The sequence below is a fragment of the Cavia porcellus genome, unplaced genomic scaffold (genome assembly GCF_034190915.1).
Source record: "Cavia porcellus strain 051 isolate PalLab524CR breed Dunkin Hartley unplaced genomic scaffold, mCavPor4.1 scaffold_18, whole genome shotgun sequence".
Taxonomy (NCBI): domain Eukaryota; kingdom Metazoa; phylum Chordata; class Mammalia; order Rodentia; family Caviidae; genus Cavia; species Cavia porcellus.
In genome coordinates, this window is record NW_026947501.1 from 38222211 (window position 1) to 38234651 (window position 12441).

The 12441-nt window shown below is 42.4% G+C and overlaps 1 protein-coding gene across 2 annotated transcripts in view; it reads right to left on the reverse strand.

Moving 5' to 3' along the window:
- Positions 1-12441, reverse strand: part of Polr1a (RNA polymerase I subunit A) — a 71846-nt gene that overhangs the window by 53112 nt on the left and 6293 nt on the right. For both annotated transcript variants that reach the window (XM_013151514.3, XM_063229666.1), the window contains exons 3-9: positions 11949-12098; positions 8028-8135; positions 6977-7062; positions 6758-6861; positions 2227-2319; positions 732-837; positions 301-460 (exon numbers count right to left, since the gene is read on the reverse strand). In XM_013151514.3, the coding sequence (XP_013006968.2) occupies positions 301-460; positions 732-837; positions 2227-2319; positions 6758-6861; positions 6977-7062; positions 8028-8135; positions 11949-12098 (807 nt within the window). The remainder of the gene's footprint in view (positions 1-300; positions 461-731; positions 838-2226; positions 2320-6757; positions 6862-6976; positions 7063-8027; positions 8136-11948; positions 12099-12441) is intronic.

Genomic DNA, 12441 nt, shown 5'->3' on the forward strand with positions numbered 1-12441 from the left:
CCTTATATATCATAGAGTAAGAAAGAATCCAAGAAATTAAAATGACTCAACCAAGGCTCTGCCACAGCAGTTGTTAGGGGAAAAACTGAGACCTGAGCTGAGACTTTTCCATGCTCAGCCCCATATATGTCACTCCAATTTTAACTAGATCCACACTAAATTCTTGGCTCCCACAAGAATGTCAAAAACATCTGGTCAGCATCCCTGTGTCACGCAGTGTCTGTGTCTACACTGTCCCTGTGTCCATGGGGTCAGAACCGAGTGTGCAGTTTGTGGCATTAGCACCCAGGCAGCACTGACCTCATCTGTGAGTGCTTCCACGTCAGTGGGAAGCTGTTGTTCTTGGGCCATCAGTGCCAGAAGCTTCCGGATCAGAACTATGTCCTTCATGACAGCTTGCAAGTTCACTGTCTGGCCATTGGTAAACATCTGGTCCCCAAGGCGATTGACAGGGCGATACCTACAGGGCACACACAGAATCAGGGAATGTTTAGCATGAAGGAAGGGTCGAGTTCTTCAGCCTCCTCTCTTGCCAACTTGTAAGCAATACATCTTCCCACGTTGAAAACCACAATCAACCTTCCTCTTGTGTTCACAACAATAGGAGAGGCAAGGACTCCCACCATATGCAGCCCAGAGCCGCTTGGTTTCTCTTTCCCACCTACTTCTAAAGGTCCTTCAATAATTCTGCGGCCAATCCTTTTCAGGGGAAATTAAGTAAAGTGCATTACCTGGAGGGCGGCACCACTAGGAAATCCAGAAAGAACACACTGGGGTTGAATCTGGACTTCATGCCAACATCATCCAGTCCCAAAAAGAGGTAATTTAGAAAGAATCCTGTGTTTGAAAAGAACCAAAGAGACCACTGAAATCTCTATCTAAGGGTATGGGAGGACAGCCACAAAAACATTACTGACTGAGAAGAACATCATGATAGAGGATAATATGCAAAGTACAATCACATTTTCCTTGAAAAAAAAAACCCTTTTGTGTATAGAAGTGTACCTGCAGTCAAGGTTACGATACAAAGGTGGCACTGCAGGAACAGTGGTTAAACCGGGCACTGACGGATGGGCAGGAATGGAGGGGAAACAAAACAAAACAAGCCTTCCCTTGTTTTCAATTACTTTTCTATACTATCGGGCCTGAAACACACATATCAAAGTATTTACTACTTTGACATTTATATAAAAAATTGTTCAAAAAAAATCAACCCAAAATAAAGTTAGCATTCTTAAAACAAAACAGAACAAAACATCCTTTAGAACATATGCTAAGAGGGGATCGCCTGTGGATCAGAGATGTATTTTAGGTTTCTGGCAACCTCAAATTGTGCACGTAAAGCCAGGCATGGTGAAGCACACTGAGGCGGGGGGATGGCAAGTTCAAGGTCAGCCTGGACTATACAGTGAAACTGTCACAAAAACAATCACAGAGAAAAACAAAAAAATGTGCCAGGGACCTGTCACAGAAACAACCACGTATGTTTTTTTTTTTTTTTTTTTTTTTTTGATAGCCTTTAAGAACATGTTTATTTGTTTGTTTGGTTTTTTAAAATTTTTTGTCTTTTTTGACAGGGTTATGCATGCAATTCAGGCTGACCTCGAACTCCCAACGATCCTCTTGCCTCAGCCTCCCCAGGGCTAGGATTACAGATGTGCACCACCATGCCTGGCCCAAACATGTTCATCTGTGAATGCCTATCATTCTATAGAGATCAGAGGTGGTGCCCCATAACACTCTCAGAGCATCAGCATGAGAACTTGAATATAATACATAGGTTCTGTTATAGACTCAAAAGGGAAGGGAGGATTTCCTCAGTTGTACAGACTTAAAATGGATACAGATTCTAATAAAGAAAAAGACTTCAATGTTTGATTCACGGAAGGCATTCCCACAGAAATATTCCAAAAGCTTTTTATCTCTGGACATCTAAAAGAAGGTGAGCTACAATGAGCCTTCTAGAAACATGTCAAACTATATAAGCAAGTAACACATGGCTGTCATATAATCAGGTCAGCTACAATGCTGGCAAGGCCTTAGTGCTGGATCTGTGCCACCTCGAGTTCACCGAACCCTAATGCCTGCCCCAAAGCTAGAGCTGACTTCGGGAGACAGCCACAATAATCACAGCTTCTTAAAAAAATTAAAGTAATAAGGCAAAGTGTAGTAAATCATGGAAATTAAAGCCTGGAAGAGGGTCCTTCTTTTAGCCTGGTACAGCACCTTCATTCTTCCAAATGGCACCAAGATGTTCCCGGGCACTGCTGGGTGTCAGGTATCCTCTTTTTCCCATCTGAGCTTCCTCAATTCCTGGAGCTGGCAAATCAAAGCACAGTAAGTCAGTAACAAGCACTCTGAGTAGTATTTACCAACTCTTTGTCTGCATCCAGCAAAGCCCAAACTTGACTACAAAAACCAATCTCTAGAACCCATATTCTCAGTTCTGGTTTCCCCCTTGACCTAATATCTAGAGTAAAGAAAACACAGTAGTTAGCATATAAAACCTGGAAAGTAGAACAAAAGAAAATGTTATCACTGTCCCACTGCATTAACATAACTGTCCACTTTTCTGTTTGTGTTTTGCTGTTCTAGGCATTGAACCAGGGCCGTTTGTACCCTAGGTGAGCACTCTACCACTAAGCTACACCTCAAGCCCTATCACTTTTCTATGTTTTTTCCAGTCTTTTAGTTATGCAAGTGCTTTACATAGTTGCAATCTTAAATGTGTATTTATTTTGAACACCATTCTGTTCATTTGGTATCATACGAACATTCTGCCTATCATTTTTAATGGCAGGATGACATGTTACCACTGTTACCTTATTTAACCATACTCTCACATTTGGATATTTGGATTGATTCTTTTTCTTGTTTTTTGCTGCTGTAAGTAACATTATACTACATACCTGTAAGACCTGGAACTATGGATAAATGAGTACAAACATGTCTATGAATAAATATATTACATATATTCTTTTCACAAATACTACCCTAGGATGTGAGAAATGGATTGAGTTGGTTTCTCACACTAGGCAAGACTGCACTGGAATTTTGTCTAGAGCACGGTCCTCAACCCCAGGGTCATGGCCTGCGACAGGCCTGAGGCCTGTTAGGAACTGGGCTGCACATAGAGGTGAGCGGCGAGCAAGCAAACCCTCATCTGTATTACAGCTGCTCGCCATCACCAGGGGCATGAGATTCCCCTAGGAACACGAACCCTACTGTGAATTCTACATGCGAGAGATCCGGGCTGCACACTCTTATGAGAACCTTATTCCAGAATGCCACTGCTGCCACTACCACCACCTAATCTGTGGAAAAACTCTCTTTCATGAAACCAGTCCTTGGTGTCAAAAAAATTGGGGTCTTCTATTCTATAGAAATCTCTAGTTTGGTTAACAATAGATACACCATCAATTTTTTAATCAATTTCTATTAACAGGCTGTGGAAGCATGTCCCCTTTTTTTTTTTTTGGTAGCGGAAATTGAACTCATGACCTTGTACTTGCCAGGTAGGTGCTTACACCACTAAGCTAAATCCCCGGCCCTAACTATGTCCAATTTTAAGCTATTTAAGCAATGCCGTAGATACTCAAATTCCTTAGTATAAAGTGACAAAAATGAAATTACTAGGTAAAGGGATTTGTACATTTAGAGTTTTAATGTCTTTTAACAGCAAAATATTTCAACTAGTTATTGCAAAAGAAGAGAGTGTGGCTATGCAAAGAAGAGTAGCATTGACCTTTGAGAGTCACATTAGAAAGCTACGTACGGGCAGTGGGTAAAATTAATCAGACCATATTAACCTAAACAATTTTGTGAGCATTTCTGGAACTGAATACTTCAACTTTCCTACTAACCACGTCTGAAGGGCTGTGGAACATTGGTTGGCTCTCCCCAGCTCCAGTCCCAGAAGGACCCTCATTGCAGTTTAGGTTACCTTGAAGGCACATGGAGGTTGCTCAGTCATGGGATCTTAGCAGTCAGAAGAGATCTACAAGAGGCACCTTCTCAGAGGAGCCATACCTGTACCTAACAAGGCTCTTCAACTGCATGCAACAATGAAATCTACCTGGCTTGAATTTTAAAGTATCTCAAATATGCTTTTATTTTATTTTGTTTTTTGAGATAATATCTCACTATGCCAGTTCAGGCTGGCCTTGAACTCACTTTGTAGCTCAGGCTGGCCTCTAACTCACAGCAATCCTCCTGCTTCCCAAGGGCTAGGATTATCGGCGTGTGCCATCACACACAGTATAAATACATACTTATTTCAATTGTAACAGCTGCTACTGAAAAGAGGGTTTGGAGGTTACATAACCTGGGAAAGCTGGATTTCCACAGGTGGAAGTATCTTGGCTGCCAGAATTCTTATTCTAAATGCTAATGTACTCCAGGGTCTTGGGGAATCTCCCTGGAGCTACATAGCTTTTCATAAGCTTATGGCTCTCCTCCTCCTCCTGGGATCACCGGTCCTTGGGGACTGTTTAAGAGACATCACTGCTCTGCTCTTTCTGGTGTGAGGAACATGGCTCAACTGAGTTACTCTCAATTAATGTCTGTCACGCAGTCTCTGTAGAGAGCAGAGGCCATATGGTCAAGTCTCCATCTTGGAACCATGGGTCACCCACACACATGGCCTTTGCATAATGCCAAATGTGCAACAAACAAATGTTTGTTAAACGCAAAACCCTAACCCTGGAGCTGATGAACAGTATAGTCTACACATTTCCACTGTGCAGATTTCTGGGTATAACATCTTATTCTTATGGCTGCAGGGAAAAGTCACATCAGAAGAATGCATTTGGCAAAGGTACCAAAGACTACTTAACTGCTGGACATCCGCCCCACAGAAAGAGTTACATTCTAGCATTCTGACTGTCTTTGTTTTCATTCTACTAGCATGTTCCAAGGGCATCCTAAGGGCTGCAGGAGCAATTTTCAACTTGTTTTAAGGGAAAATGTGTTACGAGCAATTTATAGGTAAGCAATTTATAGGTAAGGAAATATACAATCTTGTGCTATTTACTGTTTATTAAAGAAAACAAAGCAGGATTTCTTTGTTTTGTGATACCAGGGATATAAGCCAGAGAGCCCTGCACGTGCTAGGTAAGTGCTCTCCCACTGAATTAATTATAGCCCCTGCTTGTAGGAAGGCTTTCTAAATGCAGTGAGGTATCTTTGATTGGATCCTAAAACACAAAAAGGTTATTAATGAAAAAAACTCACATACCTCTAATAAAATCTGTAAGTTAATTCATAATACCATGCCAATGTTAAATTTTGTTAAGTTTTGATCTATGTCCCTAAAATGCTACATTAGGTCAATTGAGTGGATAGGGAGTTTAGTATGTTTGCTACTTCTCTGCAGATAAGTCTGAAATTATTCCAAAATAATAATAATAACAGGACCAAACATGGTGGTACATGCCTTGGGAGGTTGAGGCACGAGAATCATTGCAAGTTTAAGACTACTCTGGACTACAGAGTGCATTCAAGGCTGGAACTACACAGTGAGACACTGTCTTAAAAACAAACAAAACAAACTGAAAGGGAAAAAAAGGTTTACTCACACCAGGTAGCACAGGCCTAAAATTCCCATACTCTGGGAGACTAAGAGAGGATCAAAAAGTTCAGGCTGGGGTTGGGGATTTAGCTCAGTGGCTTAACCGCCTGCCTGCCAAGCACAAGGTTGTGAGTTTGATCACTGGTACAAAAAAAAAAAAAAAAAGTTCTGGTCAATCCTAAGCAACTTAGTGAAATTCTTGTCTCCAAATAAAAAATAAAAAAGAGTTGGAGATATAACACTGCATGAAAGCCTCTGGGTTCAGTCTTTGAAAAAGAACAAAAAACAAAAACACACAAAAAAATTTGGATGTTACTTCACTCTTGGCAGAGACTTTAGCACAAAAGACACAAATGCCATCTCTAAGAAGGGAACTTATTCTCTTGCTTGTTTCATATACTCAAGCCCTGGGAAGAGGGCGCGGGGGGAATCCCTTATCTGCTATGGATGTTCATGTATAACATACTCTCCTCTGCTCTGTGCAGGAGGTTGTGATACTGCCAGGGTATGAGTAAGAAGCTTCAGCTTCAGGAAGTAACTTTCTCCAAGCCATGCAGAGTATCCAGCAGGGCCACCTATCAACTCTGGACTGTGCTTTTTCTATTCTGGCATGTTGATTAATGATCTAAAAACCAATAGTTAACATCTACAGAATACATACTACATGGCAGATACTTACACGTCTCAGTACTCAGTACACTACACAAGTACTTTATTTAATCTTCACCCCTTTAGAACAAAAGTCAAGAGAACCAAGCTTACTACCAATTACACCAAAAGGCAGAATGGTCAGTTTCAAACTTTTTTCCTCAGTACCCCGAAAGGTACAGCAGTCTAGACTACCTATAGGAGCCTCAGTGAACATCCAGGAGCAACCAGTAGATGGCACTAACGTTTTACTGACTGTTTGGAACTCTTAAAATTGTAACGTATTTGTCTGATAAAATTCTGTATTTTTTATTCAAACATCTTGCAGAGAAACATCACTCAAGGAGTACTGCATCATTCAACAGCCCTGCCCACCAGTGCTCTGGGGTGAGAAGCCTGGACACTGTCCCTGTGTTGACCCAAACACACAACTTGGGAACACGTGCTAGAGAGGACCCATATTCCCAAGGCTCAAGGCACATCTGAAGGCCATGCCTGAGATATGGCCAACATGTACCTGCCAGCCCCCAGGCTGCTTACCCAGGCCTTCTGTGTCCTTCTGGTCAGGCTTCTTGTGCACCATGGTTGGATATGTGACTGTCAGCTTGCTGTTGTGCTCCTTTCGGACAATTGACCGCCCAGTCCTGCACATAACACAGTGGCGATTGAGGAGAGAAACAAATCCCAGTGTGACATGTAGCTCTGAGTGACTGGCCAGAGCATTCTTAGTGAAAGAGAACGGTGGCACCTGATACTCACTTGCAGTGGGGACATCTCTTAGCTGTCATATGTGCCTTCCAGAAGTAAGTGATGAGTTTGCTCCTGCTCTCACACACATTCTTCACCTGCAAAAAGTCAGAGGACCCTGGAGTGCCATTTTGAAGAAAACCCAATGTGTATTCATTCTGTGGCTTTTAAGTTTTATTTTTAACTAGTAGAAACTACCCTTACTTTCCTATATGAAATTTCCCACAGAGCCTGGGGTGACAGTGGGAGAGGCCCTGGCACCAGTAAAACAAAACAAAGCAAAACCCCACAGTCCTCTCATATAGCCTAGCTGTGTCAATTACTGAATGTCTTCTTCACAGCTTCACTTCTCATTCACAGTAAAGCATAATAATAGTGACTACCTCATAAAGCTGCTACTAAGATAAAGAGATCGTGAATGTAGTAGTACAGGTCTGGGAACACAGTAAACTCTCAGTAACTGCTGGTTACCATTAATTGTAAAACAAACCTCTCGGGTACAGTTGGGGCCCAGCATGCTGCCTCCCTCAGATGGACCTAGGGCTGAGGAAAGCACATTCACAGTGGTTCTGTGGATGGTTGTAAACAGGTTTCACCTGGGAGCTTTTGGAACTCAGCATGGGTGGCACCCTAGACCAACTGAATCAGAACCTCTGGAGTAAACTAGGCAGGAGGTGAATCTCACCTCAAGATCAGTACTGTGGCTGATTATCAACCCTGTTCATCACACAGGTGCTATGGGATGGGGGAAACTGAGGTACCAGTGGTTTAAAGAGTGTTAGAGGAAAAACAAAAGGACAGACACCATTCTCAAAGCAGTTGCTACACCTAGATAACCTGACATCACCAACTTGCCTCACTGGTTCTGTAGCAGAGAAGAGTAAAAAGTCGCTCAGGAGAAGGCACATAGCTTGAAAGGTCACAAACTCCTCAGAGGCAGAATCTGGATTTACACTCAGGATTTACCTTCAGGAGCCAAAATCATATGCAAATGATACTATTGGAGAACTGTGATAATTACACGAAAGACAGGGTTACAGGAAAACAGATGGTGAGAACTCACGTGTGCACCTTGCGCTCCCAAGAGGTTGTTCTGCAGAATTTTGGTTGTGTATTGCTCTAATTCTTCTTGAATTTCAAAGGAAGAAGGATCAGCATTTTCTTCCAAAAACTGAAAACAAAGAAGAAAACTGTTAGACCAATAAAGTCAGTACATGACTGATAAGCACCACCCCCGAGGCCGCCTTCCCAAGGGGGAAGGAAATCAGTAGGAAGGGAGAAAAGCAGACTGCTTCAGTGATGTGCCCCACATTACTCACACCGAATCCGAGAGTGGAAAGAAACAAAATGGGATGAATATTTTAAAAATTTAATGCTTGTGATAGACAGGAAAAACCCGTGCCAAACTGGAGATCAAAGAGAAGTCTCTCAAGGTCAAAGAGTTCGTGGACTGCAGCTGGACAGTGCAGGGCACCATTCAGTACACTATGTGCCTCTGTGGATACTGGCACAGATGTCCGTAAGGCTCCCTAGAGCTCTGGGACATGGCAGCCCTGGCCTTGGGTACACTTTACAATTGAGCAATTTTCAAGTTTTCATTTCAAAGCCCTCAAATGAGTTGTAGTCAGGAGTTATAGCCAAAGTTATACTGCCAGGATAGGAATATAACAGGGTACCAACACAGAAACACAAAGAATTGGATTTATACTAAGAATCGGCTTAACATCAGAAAGGAATCAAGTAATGTCATCATGCGAACCTACTTAAAAAGGAGACGGGTTAGCTAAAATTTCAATAAATATAGAAAAAATAATAAAAATTAACATTCAGCAATCAGAATAAAAAATAGAAGGAGCTTCTTTAACACAATAGAAGATTCTACGTAAGTTCAACAAACACCATACTTCATGGTAAAATATTGAAACGTTTCCCTAATTTGGGGGAATAATTTATTTTTACTTTGAAACAAGCTCAAACAAGACTTTAAAAGGAGATACCCCATAGATGCTGTACTGCACACAGTTATCTTGTAAACAGATGACCATATTACCAGCTTTAGGTCTGCAAAGTCAATGAAACACTAAACACTACAAGCAGTAAGGTATATTTTACTTTAATAGCTACCATGGGCCTCCTGAATAACTGAGGCCAGCTTGATGTGGGGAGGACAAGCTGACACCAGTGCCTTCCTGTTAGTTGGTGCTGCTCATGGGCCATAGGTAGGACAACCAGACGCCAGCCCCTCCTGGCAGACGGGCTGGGGGACAAGAAGAGTCAAGTCCTCCTGCTCTGTCCCTATGAGTGACCAGCTGATCTGGAGAAACACAGGCAGAGATGAGAGTCTTGTGTAGTTTTCGTTGTTTGGTTTGGTTTTATTCTGTTTTGTCTTGTGTGATTTTATTATATCTAATGGCATGGGCAGCCATTTCAAAGATAGCAAGATGTATTATAGTAGCTACTTTGGATTTACTATTATCTTGTTCTGAAGTCCGGTATTGTTTTCATTCTGTTCTGTTTGATTTTCCTATGTCTGAAGGTATGGGCAACTATTTTAAAGACAACAAGAAGCACTATAGTAGCTATTATTGATTTCCTATGATCTTACACTGTTTTGTTTTGATTGGCTTTATTCTGTTTTATTTTGATTGATTTTATTCTCCTTAAAATAAAAATTAAAAAAAAAAAAGCCAGCTCACTTGGACTCCATTGCCACAAGGCATTAAAAACTCTCTCACTATTTGGAGAGGCTCTGACAACAGATTAGGCCAAGTTCCCATCCACCTTCTCTCTGGGGGAGTGGGTTTCTCTGTCTCTTTTAGCTCTGTCACAGTCCCCCCAGCAAACATTATTCCATGCCATGAGAGATTCAACTAGAAATTGCACCATACTTCCAGAGGTCTCAAAACCACACGATGTCTACAGCCTATTACACTGCTAAAATACTCCTCTCCTGCTCATAAAGCAGTTCCAGATCTCCGAGCTGCCAATGCTGCTGCAACTGCCCTCCATGAATGTTGTCTCAGGGTTCTGCCACCCACGGCCTGTTGGTACACCTGCCTGGACCTAAAGAATACCTTCTTCTAGAAAAAGAGACATTATGGTATCCATTGCTGATTTCCTATTGTCATGCTGTGAAATCCAGTAAAAATCTGGATCCAGTCACTAAGGGCTGCCTCTATACTCTGCCTTTGCACTCTAACAGTCACTCTCCTTCTGATCAAGAAAGCTGACAAGGTCACCTCAGGCCAAGACCCTACTGTCCGGGTACCACATGCCGTATTGGACCTCCTGAATAACTGAGGACCACCCAATCCTCCCACCAAGTTGGGCCCACCAGACCATGACTGCCTGCCACTAACTGACAAACTGTTTTTAAACCAACCAGATTTAAAAATGAACCCCCTGACAGAGGCTGAATATGGCTGGAAGTAGCTCCGTTAGGAATGGTGTCTGACAGGCTATTATATGCTGTGGTCTCCTTGGCCAAAGCTCTCCTGCCACTGCCTCCTGCTGCTGTTTGGAAACCTGCCACCAATAATGCCAAACCGATGCTCCTAAATCCCTTATGGGAATCTTATTGACTGAAACATCAACCCTAGCCAGAAAAACTTTACCCAGTACTCCTGGAAAATCCATCTCAATCAGAGCCAGACCTGCCCCCACCATATCCCTGCAGCAAACTCAGGCTTTGATGTCTGTGTCATAGGCTCTGACTTCTGCCTGGATATACAGACAGTGCTCGTCTGTACCTATTCAGGCTGGCCTCAGGCATTCCCTACTTGAGGTGAGAGGGCAACAAAAGTTTGTAGAGTCCTGCTATTAAAAAAAAAAAATTACCCCTAGATAATGGCCTACCTTTGACCACTGGCAGTGATGACAGGCCTGTATTTGTACCAGAGGCAACTCAAAAACTACATTAAATAAAAACTACATACAGCATACAGGCCACAAAGCTCTACAAAGATTAAAAACCGGCTTGTAACCAGCTCCATAAAAATCTAGCTGAAAGACCAGCTATACCTGTGAATACCCCTGCACACATCATATTAATAGCTCTTAAAGTTTTAGAAATCCAGCCCTATAGATATGGACCAGACAGCTCTTCTGAAGCTCAATCTGAAGAGACAATGCACTCAAAGCCTTGCTCTGGTCACTGCATATGCTGACCAGTCCACGCATGGCTGAAGCCTGAGGATGCCACCCACAGGATTGCTCCATACATCAATATATGACTCACCTTGATTTTTGTGCCTTTTCAGGCTACTTACCCCAGTCTTTACTTCTCTGCCCTCCTGTAGCTGAGATTTTTGTCCTTGCCAGAGTAATATCACAGCAAGTCTAAATTATGCCTCTTTCTAAAAGCAACTTAGAAAAAAACTCAAAACAATACTGGGGACCTTGGCTAGGGCTCATCCTAGGATCACTGACAACCTTAATGTTACTGCTTCTAGTTAGGCTGACTCAAAAGATCACATATAATATGCAAAGATTTGCCTGGGAAACTGAAAGGGAGCAAATGTAGCAAAAATGCCCCCACTCCCCAATTAGGATACTTCAGTTACCTAGGTGATAGTTCCTGTTACAGTTCTGGTTGCTTCTGTTTCTTAGAAACAGCTGGTTGCTGTGATGCATATTATAAGAACTAATCAAAAACAGCCAAGTACACGAGCTCTGTACCTCCCCTTTGTAACCCTATGAAAACCTCCCTCCCTGGGCCTTTGAGGCCAGACATTTTGAGAGACAATTGATTCCCTGTCAGTGCCTGTCTGATGTTAAATAAATCTGCCTCAAATCCTGGGTGTCATTCTGGTGTTTCTGCTTGACACTGCAGTTACACCCCACAAGGACTACCTGCACAGGTATACCTTTCACTTGAGTCATACTCTGGTGACTATTAGGATGATAATTAGGAACAACACACAAGCATCTCTTACTCCCTGCTACGTGGCATTTCTAATTTCTATGACCACCATCATCCACTTACCGTGGTCAAAATTCGTTCCAGCTCATAGACTGCTTGTAGGGCCCCAATTTCCAGAACCCTCAACTGGCAAACAAGGAGGTGAATCACAGCCCGGGGACAGGTCAGCATGTGGCAGTTTAAACAGGAACCTCGGAGCAGCAGGTAGAGTTTCTAAAGAGAAGGATAAAAAGAAACAGGACATTACAAAGAGATACAGCACTCCTAATGATTCTGTGAACTCCTGAAACTTTTTTTTTCTGTAGTCAGTTTTAAGAATGCCACTCCAGGGCCAGGCGTAGTAGCACATTCTTGTAGTCCCAGCACTGGAGAGGCTGAGGTGGGAGGATCCTTGCAAATTTGGGACTGCCTAGGCTATAAAGTGAGCAGAAGGCCAAACTGAACCACATAGTGAGACCCTACCTCAAAAAGACAGAAACAAAACAAAACAAAAATGCACTCAGCCTCTACGTTTAGATGACCTAAGAATTAGAAATATTCTTCTATGGCTTCATTT